The sequence below is a fragment of the Carassius auratus genome, unplaced genomic scaffold, assembly GCF_003368295.1.
Source record: "Carassius auratus strain Wakin unplaced genomic scaffold, ASM336829v1 scaf_tig00214859, whole genome shotgun sequence".
NCBI classification, from domain to species: domain Eukaryota; kingdom Metazoa; phylum Chordata; class Actinopteri; order Cypriniformes; family Cyprinidae; genus Carassius; species Carassius auratus.
In genome coordinates, this window is record NW_020527832.1 from 39,503 (window position 1) to 61,517 (window position 22,015).

Consider the following 22,015-nt stretch of genomic DNA (forward strand, 5'->3'; position numbering starts at 1 on the left):
AGTCAATGGCCGAGAAAGTGTATGGTTTCGCAGATTTGGTGTGTGGTTCTGGTGTTTGAGTGTCATGTTTCAGAAATTGTGCCAAGTAAAGATTTTGTGTGTAAGTGGTTAATTTCAGAATGATTTCTTAAACACTTTTAAAAATAAATATTGTACTTTTTTTGTGTTACAAATATATTAAAATCCATAATTGAATGTTAACATATTAACTCAAACAACCCTAAAAAATTACTAAATTGGTCCACGGAACCTCTAGCACCCTCATGCAGCCCTCAAGATGTTCCTTTAAGCCAGTTTGAAACCTCCTGACTTGTGGTCTATTATGTTATATTAACCGATTGCCAGGCAACCTTCAAAGCCTTGTTTCAGTAAACTTGCATTCGGTCGTGTTTTCCATTTTTGTCATGTCATGATCCAATCAATTCCTGATGGAAAACATAATGTCCCAGACTACCATTTTTCTCTTATTGAACATTCAGTTTCATGCAATCAATACGTCAGATTATGAAAACAAATGACACATCAACACATTGCCGTAGGTTGCTATTCATAATGCTTCTTTAAATTAATTAATATTCTGGCATCTCTGTGTGCATGATGAAATGTTAATTTGTCTTGTGGGCATATGTGTCAAATGTGTGTGTGTGTGTGTGTGTGTGAGAGTGAAAAGAGAGCCAGATGACCTAAGAGGGATGTGGCTGTCGGGTGTGAGTAAACACACTGACCTTTTCAGATATCAGAGGAACATTTATTTCATATGGATGAATGACTTTCTCTGTCACTTTTTCTGTGTGACTTTATCTGCACAAACCCCTCAATTCCTTCTCTCTACTTCAGGAGTTGAAACTCTGGCTCAGCATCCATTTAATCTTTATTTTTTTCTCTCTTTTAGCCAACCATGTTTATCTTTCCCGCCTCAGATCTATTTGTCTTCTCTAATTATATTTCTCTACCATCCGTCTGTCAGTGTGAAGCTCTGAAGTTCTCAGAGGCTTTTCTTTCTTTTTTTTTAAACAAACCAACTGCCTAGTTGCCTAACCAGTATTTTTTCTTCCACTTATTCATTCATGTCCTTTTCAGGGTTGAGAGACGTCCTGATTCGGTCTCTTACCCAAGGTCTACACTCTTCATAATGTGGCTTCTCCATTCCTCTTGTTCAGAGAGCTTCCTCAGCACAGACAAAAATCAAAGGACCTATGCATGGGTTGCAGATTGTGTCACTGTGGGTAAAGCACAAATGCCTTATCTAGGGAGGGCATGCACACAACTCATAATCGGGAGGCAGCCAGCCAGAAAATACCCCCGTCTTTCTCAGTTGAGTGTGTCTGTCCAAACCGTTAACTAGACTGTGTCCCAGGCCAAAGTCACCCCTGTCCCAACTGGGGTTGAGTTTATATGTACATACTTTAGTTCCCACACTTCCTGAGGGATTTCCTTGATTTCTTAATTACTTTTCAAAGCTGGATAATGGCTTAATAATGAATTTTTAAAATAATTTTATAGAAAATATGTGCAAAAACATCTAGACAAAGAAAAACTTCAGAACATGGAGCACAACTACACTTACAAAAAAAGTAAAAAAATAAAATAAAAATAAAAAACATACTGGAGTATGTTTTACAAGAAAATATTTCTTTAGTCTTTTTACTTCAAAATTTCAAGTTTAATTCAATGTGTTAACTGAAGTTTCTTTGTAATTAATTGCGAAACGAACTAACAATTTCTGAGTTTCTTCAGTTTACAAAATTTTTTATTGACTATAAAAAAAAAAATCACACTTTATAATTATATATATATTTTTTTCTTTCCCATTAACCTTTATGTGGTTTACAATTAACTTGACTAAAAGAATCAAAATCTAAATGTAATTAGAATCATCTTTCTATGGTACGTACAACGTTCTCTTCCAAGTTCCCACTAGTTTAATACTAGGATTACACGCATGAATGCAAACTGACTAATTTTACAATTTATTTGAAATTGTATTATTTACACTATCACAGAGATCTGAAGAAATAAGACTGAATGTTTTATATCAACCACCAACATACCTTCTGTTCAGAGAGTTCCAGTATACTGGCTCCATGTTGGTCGCATCCACTGCTAAACTCTCCATCAGGAAGATTAAGAGAATTCCCAATCCACTGACCCAGTCCGAGAACCCCATAGCCACCCAGGCTCCCCTCGTCTGGACTCCCATGTTCCTCAAGACAAATGCCTGGGACCTAATAGAGACAAAAGACTGGCGGAGGGTTGAACTTCACTAGATCCCTCTGCTCTTGAGGAGATGGTGTGACCGCAACATCCACATCAGAAAGTCTCGGAGAACAAATCTCTGAATGTTTGTAAAAGAAAGCAGATTCAGAAACATCAACCTCCTTTGTTCCATTCAAAGGAGTCAATGACCTCAACTGAAAGTCCCAAGTAATTTTCAAATTTGAGAAGGCAAAGCCATATGGTTAATGTATGAATCTGATTTGGGATGGATTTCAAACAATATTATGATTGTACATGGGGTGAAGTTAAATGTTTCGAAGCGCACGCAGACTGATGCGGGGCGCCAGGTCCACTGCGGGTGATTTTTTAGAAATATTTCTCCATCAACCGCAGCATTAGCATTTCTGTCAGTGACTCGGAGTTGTATTTTTACTCCCGTTGAGAAAATTAACATCCACTCGGTAGAAATAGTTCAATATTTCAATGCACAAAGGTGTCAAAGATAGGTCGTACTTTTAACGCTGGTGAAGAACACGCATCTGGTGTCCAAAATGAGAGGTCCAGAACTTTTCGCTCATCTAATATCCAAATTATTCACGCAAATATGATGTTCCAGTCCTGAAACAACAGTGAGGATGTCCACCAGCACTTACTTACCCAATTAATTACAGTCCGACAAGAAAAACAAGAAACAAAACCCGTTTAGGGCATTGTAAGTGGCAGTAATCGATAAAAGTCTACTGCAACAAATGCAGAAACGTTGGGGACAAGAAACGAGATATTCCTGTAGTCCATGGACACAACGCGTGCCGCTCGCGCTCTCCGTTTCTCTGCTGCTCTGCGAAGTCTGGCGCTTTGACTCGCGCGCCGGAAGCACTGTTGCCAGATCCCAGGAGAAACAAACAACCGATTCTGATCAAACAAGCCTAACCGAAATTGCCGAGCACTGTTTTTCATTTCTAAAGGTTTAGTAGTTATTTATTAATTATGGGGAAGTCACTGCATAGCTACCTCCGTAATTTCATTTATCAAGACATAAATATATAGATTAAATACAGTCTGGATTAAAAACAGCTAAATTACAAACTTCCACGATTCGTATTTTATTAAATAACAGATATTATATTTAAATAGTACATTTAAATTTTAAATAATACATAGCTATTTTCAGTTGTTTATAATAAGCGAACATGGCAACAGCTGTGGTGCGCGCGCGCGCGTGCTGGTGACTGGCGGACCTGAGAGAGTTTGTAGATGCCGTCTTGAGAAAAGCTCCTATCTGAAGTATTTTTCAATACTGTTGAACTTAAATGTCACTGTAGCTTTACGGCCAACAAATCAAAATAACTAAAATGTAATCTGCGAAGACAATAGGTCTCGAGTCAAATTCAATTCAGTATTTCCAAGAAACATGGACTTTGCCTCAACTTTATTCAGGTAACAGCTCGAGGCACATCAGAACAAGGTTTGTGTAAGTTAAACCTTATGCCCTATTTCTAATCTAAAACCTGTCAAAACCAGTACAAAAGAGTGATGCTGGGATACTTGGGGAATCAAATGGTGGAGGTTTATGCGGTGCAGACTTAACATGAATCTAAAATTTGTTTCCTAACACTGTGATTGAAAGCGCAATGATTTTTATCTTTAGTAACGTTAGTTTCATTTGGCAACAGGAAATCAAGATCTAACTATCCTCGAATCTTTATAATGTAACACACTCCCTGAGGTCGTGAAGCAGAAGTGTGACTTTACTGCCTCATAGAGGAAAACAGCAGCAAAGCAGCAGTCAAATAGGACTATATTTAAGACTAAACAACGAAGGTCTAAGCCAACAATAATTGTAACAATGACAGAAAACAAATTCAGCTTTTAATTTTTTATTTTATTTTCAGTTTAACATATTTTGATCTTCGCAAAGAAAACTAAGCCCCATGTTCTGTAGGTACCCACCTAATCATTTAAAACTAAAAACAAAAAATCAATGCCGAACTGGTAGAGGAAGGCAAACTACCTTTTTTTCTTTCTTTTTTTTTTGTACTTTTACAATTTCTTTTTCAAATTTCAGCAGATACCAAAGTTCAACCTTTATCTGTACACGTCAATAATTGCAGTTATTCACTTGAACGTTAACATACCAACAATACATAGAAAACACCTCGTATGCTGAGTGAAGTCAACATAAGGGGAAATATCCTCAGATTCCTTGAGATGAGTGGTGTACATATAGTCTTTGCTGTTTTTTTCATGAGTGTTACATTGATGTTGGCCAGGGCAGTTCTGTATTGTACAGTTAAGGCATGTGAAACACCCAAGATGATGGCCTAAGATGGACAGAACTCAACAAATGGGGACCAAAGTCATTTACATTATTTACAGGACATCCAGTCTCCACCTCACCCAAAAGCGAGACGGGAGAATGTACGGGTGTCTTTGTACAGACACATACAAAGTCTCTTCACATGCATGCACACACCTAGTCTTTCTGTGGGTCCCGTTCTATGCTGTCAGGACGAAAGAGAGAGACAGTAGAGAAAGAGTTTTGATCTCTTGCTAAATCCAGTTCGACGACATCATATGATGCCTTTTCTGGTGGGTGTGATGGTCCCAGCAGGGAGATCTAGGTTACGTCCATCCTGGAAGAACTGAAAAACAAAAACCAGATTAAACTACAACGTAAGTAAATTAAAAATTTTCAGTCTCAATCTGTCGCATCTCACCTTCTTCATTGCAGTTCAGCTGTTTCACAAGCATCCATGAACTTTATAATGTCAACAATTGCTGTAATACTCTCAATTTTTCATTGCATTGACATGCAATCATGACAAGTCTGTGTCCTTGAGATTTTAGTTCAAGTGAAGTGCGTGAAGAACCGAGGAGAGTTTTGCTTCAGTTCATCTCCTCTCCAAACATTCATCACATCTACCCCCTCAACCCACAGCAGGGAAGAAAGTTTGTGAAGAAATATTATTGATAGACACGTCACATGAGAGTTTCTCTGCACAGTAATCTTCTAAAAAAGGCATAAAGGTTTTTTTTTTTTTTTTTAAATCAAACATTCAAAATTAACACCTTTTTTTCCCAAATGCTGTAGGAATATCCTTCATTTGATAGTGTTGCTGAGAGCAGTGGGGATCGCAGCTCAAAAGGATGCAAAAAAACTCCATCCCTTAGGTATGAGGATGAACTGGATCCGCACGTATTCCCTGTGTCTCACGCTCTGTAGCACTAAATGCAGCTGGTTGCCACTCCTTTCAGACTCCAGAATGGCGTACGAGTTAGTGCTGATATCCACCTCTCCGTGCTTTGTTTCAGTCATTGTCTTTTGTTATTTTTCTTTTTGTTTTTACAAAAATATAATCCAGTCAGAATAGAGTCAAATACACTTAAAGCAGGAATTTTTGTTCTCTCTTCTAGTCAAGTACCGGAATCTCCTCTTTTCTGATCCGTAGTCTCTTCCTATTCAGAGGATTCAGGTGAATAAACATTTATGATGCAAAACATAACATTTCAATCCCAAAACTCATGTATTTAAAAAAAAAATAATAATTACTGCTACACACTGCAGATCCTTGGCTCTCGATGGCCCTGTATCAAGAGCGCAAGTAACAAGACAGCAGAGCAACATTTCCATCAAGATGTTGGGAGATGAACAGAATCTCTGGGTGCTGTGAGAAAGTTCTGGAAGAGCACTAGCAGCCGGAGACCGTCAACTTGATACAGGCCAAGCGCATCCCAGAATCTGACCTCTGACACCAGGCATATTCTGAATGGTGAGGCGTGTCCCGTTTCACTCAGACACACATTTAAGCCTCGTCTTTAGATACACTGTTATACATAGTTTGTATTGGAATACATTCATTCATAATACAACATCCTCAAGAGGCAAAAAAAAAAAATCAAAAAGTACAAGGTAGCAGCCTAGAAAGTGCTCCAACTCAAAGTTCAAATACTTTGTATAGAACAATAAAAAAATAAATCATTCATCCTTTTTCAACAGCAACAAAAAAGTAACAACTTACATACAGAATCACAGTGCCCCAGAATCCATCCACACACACACACTTTCTGGACAGAAGGCAACATTTCACATCATGGACTGAGAATGAGTGAAAGGGGAAGAGTTGTAATGTAAGTAGTTTGTGTACAGACAACAGAGCTGCTACATTTATACATCAAACACAAACCTAGACATCCCGATTGCCCTCTTAGAACAGAGCCAAACGGGCCAAACAGCACCTCAGTCAGACTTTGAAACACTGGAGGGTAAAACGCAAAGCTTGACTGTCCTATCGGTCTCTTTAAGAGCCTATGTACAAAAAAGCGGCAACACTACTTCTGTCCATTCACGCACACACTCAATAAAGTATAAAATTGTGTTGAACAAAATAAAAGCATGGCATTTGTTTTATACATGTCAGTAAGCAATAAAATTTGTGCAGACTTCATCTCTTGCACACGCGCTCACAAAAAACCTAATTTTTTTTTTTTTTTTTACTTTTTTAAACAAGTGCAAATCTTCAAGTTTTCAATTTCATATTTTTATAGCTTTACCATGAACATTAAAATACAACAGTGTTTGTCTTTTAGGAGAGACGCTCAACTTCTCCCCAACAACGTTTCTCAACCTCCATGTTTGATACGGCGGAAACCGCTCTGTTCCTACCTCTCGTATGTATATTCATACAAATATTATACACATAATATATGCAACAATATATTCACACATTTTTGCATCGTAAAAAAAAACACAAAAAAAAAAACAACTCCATTTCAAATATGAAAACATTAAAGTGCCATGGTTTGGGTAAGGTGCTTTACTGAAGGGAGGCAGAAGAGGATCTCCTCTTCACACCGAACCTCCCAATAACCTCCTTCTGCTCCTCCCACAGTGCAGAGTGAGAGAAAGAGGGAGAAAGAGGAGAAGAGGGGGCATGGACAAATATTGCCCGCCCCTTCCCTCACTGAGCAGTGCACATTCTTCTGCTGATTTGCTCCAGGTTTAAGGCCTCAGGTAAACTCAAGTAGACGGGCTGGGTCAGTAATCCTCCACCTGCTCCAGCTCACCTCCCCCCAGGAATGAGTAGCCTGCGGAGGTGGGAAACAGGAGAACAGAGGTTGAGAGGTCTGAGGGTTGAATTTCTACAAGAAATGTCCCATCTGGGAATATACTAATGACTAATTCATAAACTTTTCCCCTTTGAAGCAGGGCAGAAAATGCTTTTCAATAAGTACATCAGCAAATAGATCCTCTTTGTTAGATGAAGATCTCACTATGACCCAGACAGCAAGAATTTGACAAGGAACCAGAATGCAGATTAAAAAAAACACAGTAGTTCAAGGGTTATTCTGGGTAATGTATGCATGCTGATGGGTAAAGCTGAATGGAACCCAGTAGGGGTTTGTGAGTGTTTATGTGAGCGTGCACGCTAACCGAGGATACTGGGGTCAGAATGGAGCATCATGCTAGGCTTTTTCTTCGTTTTCACTCCCTGAGTGTCGTATACGCTACCGCCCTTACTCATGTGAGCTGCCTGGAACATTGACTGTAAGAAGAAAAACCAGGAAGACTTTAAACAATGGACTAATAGAAAATGAAAACTAGAAAATAATAAAGCAGGTTTTCTTTATAAACCCAGTAAAACGCTATGAAATCTACCTGCAGGGGGAAGTTCATGTTTAATCCAGAGACTTCCTTGGACAGCTGTGGAAAGTTTCAGTACATTAAGACTCACCCAGTGTGGAGAATCGAACAAACGTTAAACAAGACAAACCGTCCTTCACAAACCTGCTGCTGTTGTCTCTGGTGGTTCGCTTTCTGTTTGGCACGGCGCTCCAGGAACTGCTTGGCAAACTCTTTGGCTTCAATTGTATCGCCCAGATAAATACGGATAAAGTCATGAACTTCATATGGAGACTCCACCTCCTTCAGATATGCCACAATGGTGGGCACTATCAAGAGAAATACAAGCATGATACATTTAATCTCCATTTCTTTTGGAGAAGACATGCGAACGGCAGATGTGACAGTTACCGTCCAATGAGGAGGAGTTATTTGCAGAGGTGTTGAGAGCGTGGAGCATCTGTTCACACCAAGTGGTGAAGCCATCTTGAGGTTTCATCCCCTGAAGAAGCTTCAGAAGCCTGTCCTCATCGTCAGTACGTTTACGCCGATTCAGCATGTATTGATCGCTGAGAACACAAGAGATGTTTGGGGTGAACATTGTGTGTAAAAACAGTAGTTTAATTGGAAAGTTCAATTGAGTGAGTACAAATTGTCTACCTAAGAGAGGGACTGCTGCGGCTGTTCTTCAGGCCAATGCTGCGATGGCTGGCTTGGTTCTTCATGGGCTCATCCCACATGCCCATAGCAGGGTTGCCACCTCCGACCTTCCCTTCCATGCCAGCTCCTGACCACATCCCAGATGGCCCATCACTCCACTGGCCCATTGTCAAACCTCCATGCTGAACGAAACAATGTTATAATGAACTAAAACAACTGTAACTCAAAACTATTTGCCAGCCATTCGGATACATATTAAACAATTCACTGCTCAAGATGTTTTCACCCTTTGCTGCTGCTGAGCTCTCTGCTGCAGTTTGTGAAGTCTCTCTGCCTCCAGCTCCAGGAGTCCCATGCTCTTTCCAGTAGCTTTGCCCAGAGACAGAGCTCCTGCCTGGCTTCCGCTCCACCCTGCGCCCCCTGGCACACTCTGCTGCTGCTGGCTCTGCTGCAGAAACTTCATAATCAGTTCCTGCTGCTGACGGCACTGCTGTAAAACACAAACATACTGTGTTACACATCATGAAAATCTAAAAGTGCAACCATTGTAGCCCAACGTGTCCATGCGCTCACCTGTTTTCGTCTATAAAGCTCCTCCTCCTCTCTCCTCTTCTGTTCCTCCTGCTGCCGGCGCTTTTCCTCCCTCCGTTTCCTCTCCTCTTCTTCACGCTTCCTGAGTTCAGCTTCACGCCTCTCCTGCTGGAGCTAACACACGGGCAGCAAAGGCTCAATTACCGAAAGAGCAATATGGGTGAAGTTCATTCATTCAACATGAAATGTGATCACAGAGAGAAGTGATTGATTGGTGACATCACGGTCCTGCTAAAGTCAACTGAAGTTTACTTAAACCGGTACAAAACTATTTTTTATATGTAACTTCTGGAGAGTGATAGCACAGACACTGGACAAGATCCAGACTATGCACAGCTAAACCTTCATCTAAAAAATGAAGTAATGCTTTGGGATTTAGTCACCAATGAGCCCTTGATCAAGACAAGATCAATGTACTCTAGCAGGACAGACAGCTTTACTATAGCATAAGTTGAAGGCACTTTCAAGATCACATGTTACGTACTTTCTGCAAATGTTCAAGAGTCGGACCCTGAGTGGAGTTACTCATGGTTAAGTCCCACAGACTGGTCTCACCGCCTACAAAACAGAAGATATAATGCTGTAACAAAAGCACATCATAAAATAAAGTGGCTATTATGAAGCATCAATGCATCTGGTAGTACCTGACTGCTGAGAGACTGAGGTAGGCATGTCCCACATGGGCCCGGTGTCTGGCACTGACATGGACCTGTTCATCCCAGGCATCATCCCAGTCTCCCCACACCTGAGACCCAAACACATCGCTCATAAACCCAAAACACAAGTATATACCTGGTCAGCTGATGCATTTACTGCTAGTGCGTGATACCTGTTCATGTGCTGAATTTTCATCTGAAGTTGTTGGTACAGGGCTGCAGTGGCAGCTTGCTCGAATTGTTTCTTCAATTGCTCCTGATCCATGTTCCCCTAAAGTAACAGAAAAACAGAACAAAAATTTGTATCTCCATCCAACTAAAATACTTTATTTTGCACAAGTTTAGGATTGGAGAGAAAAGAACCGTCAGGAAATGTCAAATGGGAGAATAATAGATCCAGAAAAGGCCTTAAAAGGGAATCGAATTGGGGTCATCTGTAACATGACCTCAATATGTCAGAGCACTGCCCTAAAAGGTTAAAAGCTCTTGATACACACTTTAATATTTTAAATATTAATAAATATAAATCTAATAAAGCAACTCAAGGCTGTGCTTGATTTGACCATGGTTAACAATTTAAGAACATGGTGTAATCATCGTTTCAAAAAAGCCCTGAGTGGTTACTAATACATGGCACAAAGCATCATCAAACTCATTTCTGGATATCTCACAGTGTTCCTCACCAGCAGTGGAGGAGGGGAGGGGCCGGGAGAGAAAGGCACACGCCCCCACATCTTGATGACTTCACCCAGGGGCTGAAATCCCTCATCACAACCACGTTTGACCAGCAGGTTCATGGTGAAATACCCAGCCTGAAACCACTCACACATCTCCACTGTAGTGAATGGACCTGAAAGAGAGACAACCAATACAGCCCACCATTTAATGCCGGAATGAACAATTAAAAAAACCTCCAAGATTGACTTGGTAGTCAGAATCACCTTGAATTTCCCCTTGAGGGTCTTTGTAGAACCACTTCATTGCGGATTCATGGGACAGGGGCAGAGCACTGGCGGAGTGCGGGAGAGTGTGTGAGGTGGAGTGAGAGAGTTTGTGTGTATTCGGGTGTGTGCGAGTGTGTGCCGCAGTGATGTGGCTCTCATGAAGTGCTTGAGTGAAACACTCCTCTTCAAGAGATGTGTCTTGCAGGGACGCCACCATCTTCTCAGCCTCCTTTAAAAGACAGATCTTTTTTAATTGACCTTCTATTGCTAGAGCAACAAAAACAAACAAAAAAGCAAGCACGCAGACCTGCTGAAGGTGCTTCATGCCATCTTCCTCCTCGGTGTCTCCCCCTACTGTTGGAAGGTCAGTAACAGGGGTTGAGGGAGGAGAGGAGCCCTGCATCAGAGTTGTTGTGCCACCTGCTGGAGCTGCATCTATAAGAACAAACTTACGTCTTGGTCCAGAGCTTTTAGCATTGCACGTTATTGGAACAAAATGGGAAAATGCACAAAAAGAGGAAAAGCAAGAGATAGAGAACCTTCAGATGGTTGGGGTGCAGGTTTTGAAGGAGGAGTGAGTATGGGTTTGAGAGTCTTTTCCTCTGCAACAGGCTGCACAGGGGCAGGAGCGGACACAGCATGAAGAGATGATGACTTTATTTCTCCATCACACACAGCTATTGCTTCACATGTGTCTGCTGAAAAACAAGAGAGGTGAGTTTAGGAAATACATCAGCTAGAGAAATGTAGGATGTTAAACGTTTAATGTTCATTTCAAGTAATTTTGGTCAGAGCACGTCAAAAGATGCAGAACAAAGGGGAACAGTCACTTCCTGCTAAATATACCGGATACAACATCAAAAAAGACGATTTTACTTACATTTATCAGCAGGACTGTCCTTCTTCTCTTGACCACCCTCTTCTTCCTCCTCCAGAGCTTCAAATTCCAGTTCCTGGTCTTCAGGGATTGCATCTCTGGAGCTTTTCTAAAGGGTCACACAAACCTGATTTAATCCATCTCTTTACTTAACAGTTATGTGCAAAAATGCATCTGAAATGTATTTAAAAGCGTTGCGAGACAAGCAAACCTTTATGCACATGAAGGCTCCAGAAGAATCAAATGTTCCCATCTCCCCTTCTTCTTCATCGGTGCACCACTCAGGCAGGCCATCTCGCTCTTCCTCTCCTCCCTCACTTCCGGTCCTCCTACGTCCACCTTCTCCATCTCGGAAGTCAAAGTCAAACTTCCTACGACGGCCATCCCCACTACCGTGATCCCGCCAACCTGCTGAACGAGGAGCCCCGTCTAGATGAGATTAAAGACAAGTTAAAAAAATAAAGTGAAAAATGAAAATAAAATAATAATAAAAGTGTGAATGTACCATCACGGCGGACTCCAGCAATCCTCCAGCTTCCCCCAGGTTCTGCCCCATCTTCGTCCTCCTGCTCTTCTCGGAGTATACGCCAGTTATCGCTGTCTGAGCGCGTGTAGTCCTTCCTTCCTCCTGCAACTCCCTCCTCAAAACCACCACGCCCACCATCACGCCTCAAAGGCTTTTCAAAGCGCCGCTCACCCCTGACATAGCAAATACTAATGATCAGCACAACAGAATATCTGACATCTAATCTGAGATAGACTGTTCATTCTGTCTTGATGACTTTACGTTATACAGATGCATGTTATAAACATTGTTATTCAGACAAATATGTACATTGTATATAAAACTTTGTGTATAAATCCACCTGTCATCCCAACTTTGACTGCGGTTCATCTCTCGTCCTCGGCCAAAACCGGCCTCTTCATCCACACTTCTTTGGTAAAATCCACCCTCTCCTCTGCCTCTCCCTGAACAACAAACAACATTTTGAAATACTTTATAAGATGTATATAATTCCATTTTCAACTGGAAAACCCATCTACTTATAAGCAAGCTCTCTTTTACATCCATGCTTTGATTATAATCACTACTTCTGGTGATTGTATTTAGGCTTCAAACTTCATAATTATTTTTGATCATTTGTGAAGATTAACATGATGAACAAAACATGTAAGAACCATCAACATTTGGTGATAACAGAGCTTATTTTCTGCTGGTGGAAAAATCCTATTGGTTTTTTGTTAAGGGTGCCAGTATGAACCTCCAGGTTGGCCTACAAAAACATGTCATCTGCATTAATTCACACCATTGGTCACAACCCACCTCGACCACCTCGAGTGCTTCCACGCCCTCTAGCTACACCTGCTGGCACAGCTCCACCTCCTTTACCCATAAGCCTTAGCACAGCCACACTGTTCACAGACATGGAGAAGTTTCTCTGAAAGGTGAGGGAAATAAAAATCAGTGTTGTACATATGACAATCAATATTACTTATATCCCAAAATTTGACCCATGACTACAATATGCATCAGTCACCTGCTCCTCCTCAGTCAGGGGCACCAAGGCCAATGGCTGCTGAGGCTCTTCCTGCAGGATAGCAGCGAACTCCTTATCCTGCATGCCCTCAGGGATCTGAACACGCAAACAAAATCTCAATCAGTCCTTCCAGAAAAACGCGATTATGCGATCGCTTGATTTAATGCATAATCAGCCAAAGGCCGCATATTTATGCGGGGTCGCATTTTTTCAAATACGCCGCTCTTTTGCCGCATAAATTACAGAATTTAAGAAAGCAAAATATGTGGGGCTAGCATGATTTCATAATCCCTGTATTTTAGTTGCAAAAAACTCACATATATATTAGCAGAAAGATGAAACGTGTTGCGTTTACTTCACACAAGTAAAGCGCTATTTCCCCCTATTGCCATGGGAACCTTATGAAGTGACGTAATTACGTGACGTGAACATCATCTGCAAACCCCGCTGTGAAACTTGAAGCGCGCAAATCATTCTTATTTGCCAACAAAAATAAGCGCAAAAGAACCCGATTTGTTACATGACAGAGGAGACAAATTATATAGCGAGAACTTTTTGATGAAGTTTGATGAAATAGAGAAAAAAGGTTATTCCCCCAACACCCCCTTCTCACTAGGCTACTAACACTGTTGTAGTTTCATTCAGGAGTTGATGCAACTTTACAGTTGTAAGATTGTTTACAGAACAGTACCAAAAACTTACAGTTGTAATTATATTAGTAGTATGTAAAATAATTTACGTTGCAGTAAGAGATATTTAAATATTCTGTGATTTAGTATGCTCGCTTATCATAGGAAGTAATACAAATTACTCTTTACATTAAGATAGCAGCCTAGTGAGAAAAAGGTGTTGGGGGAATCACCTTTTTTTCTCTCTCTTTTTTTTTTTTTAATCAAACCGCAGTTTTAGCAAGTTCACGCAATTTCATCGCATAAAATTGCAAAAATATCCCGCATATTCCATAGCATTTTTTAAGAAAACGTGCCCCAAAATCAAGGATTTTTGCCCGCAACAATCACAAAATAAATCCACGTTTTTCTGGAGGGACTGCTCAATTAGGTATGTAATCGACATACAATTACTGACTCTTATATCAACACTTGACCTACTATAATGAAAAGGTCCTTCCCTTATACAGGTGGCCTGTTCGGTTGTGTAATGGCAAGAATCTGGCGATTCAATACGTATCACGATACAGGGGTTGCAATACGATATGTTACGATACTGTAAGCAAGGTGATATATTGAAAATAGGATGTATTCTTAAGAAAGCTTTTATTTTAACATAAAGCTTTTTTTTTTTTTTTTTTATCCATATTCTGTTTTTTGAGATTCGATACAGTATCGCCAAACAAAATATCTCGATACGTTTATTGATATTAGCTTACACCTCTACTGTTCGGTTTCATTTATTTTACTTTAACTGCAGGAGCCATGAGTCACCTCACCTTGTTATCTTTGACATAAAGTGCTAACATCTCCTCACGGCCATAGCGGTAGTCGGCCAACTTGGACTTTGGCATTGCAGGGGAAGGGGGAGGGGACGTCACACTCCCCCCTCTGGATAGTGCACGGAGCCTGAAGTAAAACAAGACATAGTTGTTATTATTTCCATCATCCATTTAAAAACAATGGATCATTCTGGATTCATGATTGTGTATATGCAGAAAATGACAGAAGAGATTGAGCTTTAATTTATATATAAAAAAGAAAAGATGAAAAAAAAAAAATCACAAGTAGGGGAAACATCTGTTTCCTCCTGTTGACACGTATAGGCAAGTAGAACAGAAGAAGAAGAAAAAATAATGTGGCAGTTCATTAATTTACTGCAATACCAATAAAGGGAAAAGTCAGATTATCCAAAACACATTCTAAATGTTTCTAGGTTTGGTTTTTAGTGGCGAAGAATAATAATAATAAAATAAAAAATCTAATTAGATCAATGGAAGAAGAAAAAATTAGCTTTTTGTTTGGCAAGTGCCAAATTCAAGTAAAATATGTTTTGGCAAGTAAATAAACCAAAATTATTTGCCAGAGGGATTTGTAACAAAAACCACTTCTCTGGCTAAAAGCTACGTCAGAAAATGAAAATGAAAACTTTTTTAATTTCCTTTTTTAAATTCCTGACCAAAAATGCACATATGCATGAATGAGCATGTTAATTTAAAGTCATACTATCTGAAAAAAACATACTACCATTCTGGACCGAAGGTAAGAGTCTCAGCAGTCATATTCTATGTCCAAAGGGCTCAGGGTTTCTGTTAACCAAAGGAAAATGAAATAAAAAAATAAAGCAGAGGTTTCTGAATCTTATTTATCATAATCAGAAACACACCAAAATGTGAGATTGAAATGATATAACAAGCATGTCTTCATGATGGGGAAGTGCGTACCTTGTCCACAGAACAGGACTGTAAAGGACCGGTATGAACGAGGGACAGGAACGAGCTGGTTCTATCAGGACCGGTACAGGGGTTCTGTGTGCTGAGGTGGTAAATCTAAACTCTGTATGAATATTACAATAGCTGCCAGTTTCAAAGAGATAAGGGCTGATGGATATCTAGACAGATATAAGACCTCCAAAAGACGGCATGCCACCCTAATGTACCAGTAACTTCAGATCTTAAAAAAAAACTAAAGATTCAGCAATTTGAAAACACTTTAAAGAGAAAAAGCAATACACTATGGTTTTAGACTTTGTGGCAGCATAAATAACAGCAACTACTGTTTGAAAAACAAAAACAACTTGCAGGGCAGTTTGTAATGCCGTAACTATTGCTGGTTAACTTCTCTCAATTCTTGATCTCTTTTACTTATATTATTATTTATTTTTTTGTGAATTATTGTTTCATAGCCAAGCATTCAACTCCCAACACCTGCAGAAACACACAAAAACAAAAAACACTGATTGTTTTTTTGTACAAAACACATGCAAGCGCATCCATAAGACAGAGTCCAGTCATATTTGAATGATCAAATTAACTTTTGGGTAGTTCACATTAAACAACATTATTCATTTTCATTCAGTTTGTTTGGCCTTGTGTTAATGGATAAGCTGGATTGAGTATTTTTACATTTAAAAACTATTTTATCTCATTCCTTAAACATTATTTATGAACTATTTCATTTAGCTTAAGTAATTCAGCAAACACTTATCCAAAGTGACTTACAATGAAAGCATCAGATATAGCACATGCAAGTGCTATAACTAGTCTCAGTTAGCTTAACCTCAACCTTTTGTGGCAAGGTTTTATTTTTTATAACACTACATATTAATATTTAAAATGTGCTTTATAAATTCTGTTTATCTTTATTTTTTATTTCATTAAAAATACACACAAATTCTTAAATTGTTTTACATTTTATTGGATCAAGTTACCTTGAAATTTTAGAAGCAGACCCTTCAAATATTACATGGACCAAAATAGCAAAATAGTTTTATTTGTACTGCATTTTCGACACGCATACTTTTCAGAGAGACAAATAAAACGAAACGGCTCTGGTCATGGACCATTCACACAAAACTTGAACAAATACGTATAAAATTAAGACATACTGCTCTTTCTTTAAAATTTTCACCGCACAGTGTATAAAACAAAAAATATATACATATTTTTAGACACGTCACACTCGGTAATAGTTGGTGGAGGGATTAAATGGGTTTAGTAACGTTTTGCAAAAGCCTAAAATGAACTAAATAACAAAAAACATCCAAAACCCTTGTGTGAGAACTTTCCAAACTAGTCATGACTCTATAAGCAACAGTACAACTCAACGCGAGTAACACACACCGCGCTGTTATGCAACACAAATAAAGCAACACGCCTGAAACTGAGAGGCGTTTTCGAATGAAGGTTAAAAAGTAATCTAATTATAAACAACGAAACAAGGCCGATACGTTTTAAGGAGACCAAGAGAACAGGAAACGAAGAAGTAACGTCTGAAATCTGCTCGCGCTGCGCCTCGCTGCAGGCCTTCTCTGCTCCACACCGAGCCCTTCAACAATCTGCTACAGTGCGATAAACTCCGACGACATATGTGTGCAATTACCACTAAAATGTGATTACCAACAAATGCACAAAGCAGACTTCCCTTTAAAAGTTGAAGATGATTTAGCACACACCTCTTCTGCGAGTCTGCTGGCCAGCTAGGCTAAACTAGCCATTCACTGTTTTCTGCAGAGTTGGATCTTCTTTAAAGAACTCACTCCTTTTGCACAAACGTGCTTCGCGGGAAGCGATGATTTGAACTACTGGTATGTCTCTGTTTTCAACACTCGCCTTGTGTGAGTTCGATGCTGAATTCTTTATATATTTTCCCCGGTATCTGCAACGGTCGCAATGAGATTTTTTTTTTCTGTCTCGCTCGGTCGTCTTGTTGTTTGTGTTTTACAAAAATGGCTGTTGGACATGAACCACGTGAAAAATTCATCCAATGAACCGCGAATTCTTCTTCTTCTTTTTGTTTGACGCCGGCTCGAGAACTACAACAGCGCATTACCGCCACCTACTGCTTAGCATGCGCCAGAATCACTGCATATCTTATTATTATTTTGGTTTTATGGCGGGTTGCGAACCAACTTCATAGGTGCATACCGCCACCTACAGTGATGGAGTGTGAAGAGTATGCCGTATTTGGACCATCATTCAGAATACTACTTAATTAAAGAAATGTCTTTAACTGCAAAGGATTGTAATTCATCTCGATCGCTTTCTCTTTCATATGCTGTACGTGTAATCATAACATGTTCCACTGATTCCTCTGTTAAACAACATACATAGTCCAGTATTTATGTTTCCCCCACGTAGTGTTTGGTTAATATTTGAATTTCCTGTTCGTATATGTGTTAAAATGACTTGTTCCCTTCTACTTATGAATGATTTTTATTCTCTTTTTACTTTGTGATAGTGCCTACCTGTTTGACATGAATCCCAGTATATCTGACATACAATGTTTCATGCATTTAATATTACTGTAACTGTTTCCCTTCTGTTCTGCTGAGTGCGATATCTTCACTGCATCTCGAACAACATAATCAAACTCGAATGATATTCGTTGTTTTTGCTGTTAATAATAGGCTAATAATAATAAATATGATAAATTAAATAATAATGATACATATTATTATAATTATAGCGATTGTATTGTTATTATTAAAAGCCTACTGTTATGTATTTACTGTATTATTATCAAACACACACACAAATATAAATATATATATATATATATATATATATATATATATATATATATATATATATATATATATATATATATATATACAGCTGTATCGAATTTAATCTTCAGATTTTCATTTATTATCATCACTTCATGAGTATATATATATATATATTTGTGTGTAGGTGTTATTAAATTCTATACAGTAGGCCTATATATATATATATATATATATATATATATATATATATATATATATATATATATATATATATATATAATATTATTATTATTATTATTAAAGAGGGGCAAGTGAAAGAAGAATAAGTAGTTTATATATCGAAGAAGAAAAGTCTTTTGTTGGGTTTACATTGAAAGTATCTTGATTTTTTTTTTATTTTTATATCCACTCAGTTGCAGGACCTTCAGGTGTGTCGGTGAGAGGCGAGCAGTTATTTGACTATCACTGCAGTATGGAAAATGAGCACCCCAGGACACTTTCTTAGGAGTTATTCAAAGGAGATTTTGAAGGAGAGCTGTTTCATTTCAGTCTAATGGATCACCAGACTGTTTTGCTGGCGTTTCTCTGCTTTCTGCTCGTCACTGTGCGCTCAGAAGTGCAGAATGACTTCTCACCCGAGTGCCGTGAGTTTATGTATATGGGCACTCCCCCGCGGGGTCTGGAGAACCGCTCACTTAAAAAGATCTGTCAGCGTTATAACGGCAAGCCCCGGTATGTCTCTCTGTATGATGTGGTGGACCACATCCCGGTGTATTCTGCGTACACTTTCAAACGCTCCGACGGCTTCAAGAAGGTCGACGTTCCTTGGATGTTCGAGCCTCAGGTAACCAACTGTCGAGTTCTCATTTTTCGCTCATAATGAGTAAAACTGCAAGTATCCATAACATTTGTAGATTCATGCATAAAACAAGGCACAGGTTAGATTTCAAGCAATTATTTAAAACTCAGCCTGCTGATTGTTTTTTATTTTTATTTATACATATATATATATTTTTATAAGGCTTAATTTGACTTATCTGGTCTTCCAGCTTGGTTGGTTAGCTGGTTTTAAACCTTAAAATGCTTTGGTAAGACTGGAAAACCAGCTGCCAAATACTAAATCAGATAAACACCATCTGAAAGACCACTTTAAACCAAATAAAACCAGCAAACCCTCTTAGGGTGGTTTAAGCTGTTTATACCAGCAGGGTAAGCTGATTTGCTGGTCTTATGGCTAGTTTAAGAGCATGAAAACATCTAACCCTAAAACCTTTACAATAAAAACAATCTAAATATCTAATTGTATATGTTTTCTATATGGTGCATATTTTATTGAAAATAGACAACCTTAAAATCTTGCTGTTTTTTTTTACATAAATATTCTGTACTCGTTCAGCTCTCCACGGCATCAGACTCTGGTGAGATGCAGCCGTTTCCTCCCGATGATGTCCACGACAGTTTTTCAGACGCCCAGGCCGTCTTGGAAGACTACTCAAACATGGTTGATTTCGAACGAGGCCATTTGAACCCCGACGAGCACCAGGCTCACCCCGATGACAAGGCAGCCACGTACACCCTCACCAATGTGGTCCCACAGGTCCGCGAGTTCAACGTGGGCCACTGGAAACACCACGAGCACATCATCCGCCGTCGACTCAACAACTACTGCCGCGGTACGGCCTACATAGTCACGGGGGTCACCACATCTGGCAGGATGATCCGTAGATACAACATCAATCGCGTGGCCGTTCCCACCTACCTGTGGTCGGCCTACTGCTGCATCGATTACGATCACAATGCCCCCTTTGATGAGCGATCCAAATTCCCGGCCTTTGCAGCCTATGGGCTCAACGAGAAAGAAGGAGCGGAGGTCATAGAGATGTCTGTGCAGCAACTAGAAGAGTTTTTGAAGAAGAACACCTTTGTGGACAAGAGGTTTCAGATTTTCTTTGGGAACTGTGAGCCTAATGATGCCATAATGAAAGTCCAGACTTAGGTGTCTTCGTCTTGCCTTCGTCTTGGTTCTTCTTGCCTAAATTCATAAACGCAATTTCAAACATCATTCAACTGTCAGAATACTGTTCTGCAGAATGAATATCCTGCAATATGCTCTTAAATAAAAGGTTCCAATTCAATTTTACAGATTAATGAGACAGAGAAAGACTGTCTCTGTCAAAATCTCTTATCGTTTACATGAAAGATACAGTAAAATTCTGAAATATTATATAAAGTTTTTTGTCAATTTTTCCCATGGGAGCAAATCTGAACGTTTATCAGCTGTCTGAAAGTGTCACATAATCCTTTAAAAACAATAAGTAAAAAAAAAAAAAAAAACATTTTTTTAGGATTCAAAAGAAAAACATTATGGCAATCTTTTCTTTTGTAACATTATAAATTAATTTTCTGTCACATTTGATCGTTTTAATGCACCCTTGCTGAATAATTAGTTTTTTTTATTCTAAACACACACACATAAAGCACACCTTTTATTGGAAGTGTGTGTGATTTAAAGAACCTGTAGTTTGAAGAACTACAAAGAATCGCTGCATAACATTTAAATTTTAAGGGTCTACTGAATAAGATTTTGAGCATTAGACCCCTGAAGAATATTGCATTTTACATAATTGTGTATGACTGCGGGCAAAAATTAAAATGACTGGATATAAAAATGTTAACTTATTTGGATATAACCCTGTTATCTCTCTCTCTCTCTCATTTTGTTGTTGTTTGTTTGTTTCATTTGAAGGGTGAAAATCTGTATCCATTTCCTTTAGCCTTTACTGGTAGAATGAAGATCCAATTTCAGTTCCAGAAATATTTGATATCTTCTAATTAAGACTATTTGTCCACGAGAGGACTGAAAAGAGTGATGAAATGAGAGAGATCTAATGACTATAATCATCTGGGGCCTTAGGGGTTTTATTAGGTCCATTAACTTCTTTATAAGACTGCAACAGCTAAATCTTTTCTCACTTTGTAAGCATGTTTACTGCAATTTATCTGAATATTGTAAACTCTTCTCAAATAAAAAAATCGACCACTTAGTCTTCTCTGTTTGCCTACGTTCTGTCAATTAACAACATAAGAACATGAAGACTCAATAACATAAAAGCTCTAGGCGTTTTGGATATTTTCTAGAGCTTCAAAATTATATAATAAATAAAGCTGGCATCAAACTCCTATCGCTTGATCAATTTAATAAGTACACCATCTACTGATTCTTTTCAAAGGAAAAAGATGCTTTTGTGTGTGCATGCAAGATTAACAATGGCATGAATATTAGATAGCTTGTGTAATATCAGATAACCAAATAAAAGTGGCGTAAAGAGGAGGTGAGCGAAGCCCCATTCTTTCCTAATCCCTTGTCCACACAGGACACAGACTCCATACAGACAGGCTTATCTCTGTATTCCTTTTTCTTTCATCACCTCTTCACACTCCATTGAGGACTGTTTGTTCTCTCGCGATGGGGAGTATAGAATAACCTGATTTACATTTTATAAGACTGCCATAGAGATGATTAGCTCTACAGAAAAGAGGACCTGCATATATGGAGAAAAAGAGAGAGAGAGAATCATTTGTAATATGTGATAAGGTTTCTGCACAGTATTTTCCTGAACCATCATGTCTCTCCCTCCTTTTACTGATTACCTCTTCCAAAGAAAGCTGCTGGTTAAAAGGAGATGATAACTATTACATGTGTGATTTACTCTGGAGTAAATGAGACAACCACA

At 39.0% G+C, this 22,015-nt stretch overlaps 3 protein-coding genes across 3 annotated transcripts in view; 1 reads left to right on the top strand and 2 right to left on the bottom strand.

The window, feature by feature from the left end:
* The window catches only part of LOC113093090 (ephrin-B3-like), a 36,340-nt gene extending 34,140 nt beyond the window's left edge, over positions 1 to 2,200 (bottom strand). The window contains exon 1 of the mRNA XM_026258936.1: positions 2,052 to 2,200. Coding sequence (XP_026114721.1) covers positions 2,052 to 2,200 — 149 coding nt within the window. The remainder of the gene's footprint in view (positions 1 to 2,051) is intronic.
* A 1,878-nt stretch (positions 2,201 to 4,078) lies between these two features.
* On the bottom strand, positions 4,079 to 17,505 carry LOC113093089 (GRB10-interacting GYF protein 1-like). The gene is made up of 26 exons (XM_026258934.1): positions 17,226 to 17,505; positions 15,496 to 15,978; positions 15,299 to 15,360; positions 14,551 to 14,680; positions 13,104 to 13,199; positions 12,890 to 13,004; positions 12,432 to 12,534; positions 12,071 to 12,264; positions 11,777 to 11,994; positions 11,569 to 11,674; positions 11,228 to 11,386; positions 10,996 to 11,123; positions 10,686 to 10,917; positions 10,428 to 10,594; positions 9,918 to 10,015; positions 9,733 to 9,833; positions 9,573 to 9,646; positions 9,071 to 9,202; positions 8,784 to 8,987; positions 8,498 to 8,679; positions 8,249 to 8,406; positions 8,003 to 8,166; positions 7,874 to 7,918; positions 7,649 to 7,760; positions 4,935 to 7,302; positions 4,079 to 4,859 (listed from the first exon to the last, which is right to left on the bottom strand). The coding sequence occupies exons 3-25, from the start codon at positions 15,331 to 15,333 to the stop codon at positions 7,253 to 7,255; spliced, it is 3,003 nt and encodes a 1,000-aa protein (XP_026114719.1). The 5' UTR covers positions 15,334 to 15,360; positions 15,496 to 15,978; positions 17,226 to 17,505; the 3' UTR covers positions 4,079 to 4,859; positions 4,935 to 7,252.
* Positions 17,506 to 18,701: 1,196 nt separating this feature from the next.
* On the top strand, positions 18,702 to 21,351 carry LOC113093092 (endonuclease domain-containing 1 protein). Its single transcript, XM_026258939.1, has 2 exons — positions 18,702 to 19,125; positions 19,678 to 21,351. The coding sequence occupies exons 1-2, from the start codon at positions 18,835 to 18,837 to the stop codon at positions 20,275 to 20,277; spliced, it is 891 nt and encodes a 296-aa protein (XP_026114724.1). The 5' UTR covers positions 18,702 to 18,834; the 3' UTR covers positions 20,278 to 21,351.
* The last annotated feature ends 664 nt before the right edge of the window (positions 21,352 to 22,015 follow it).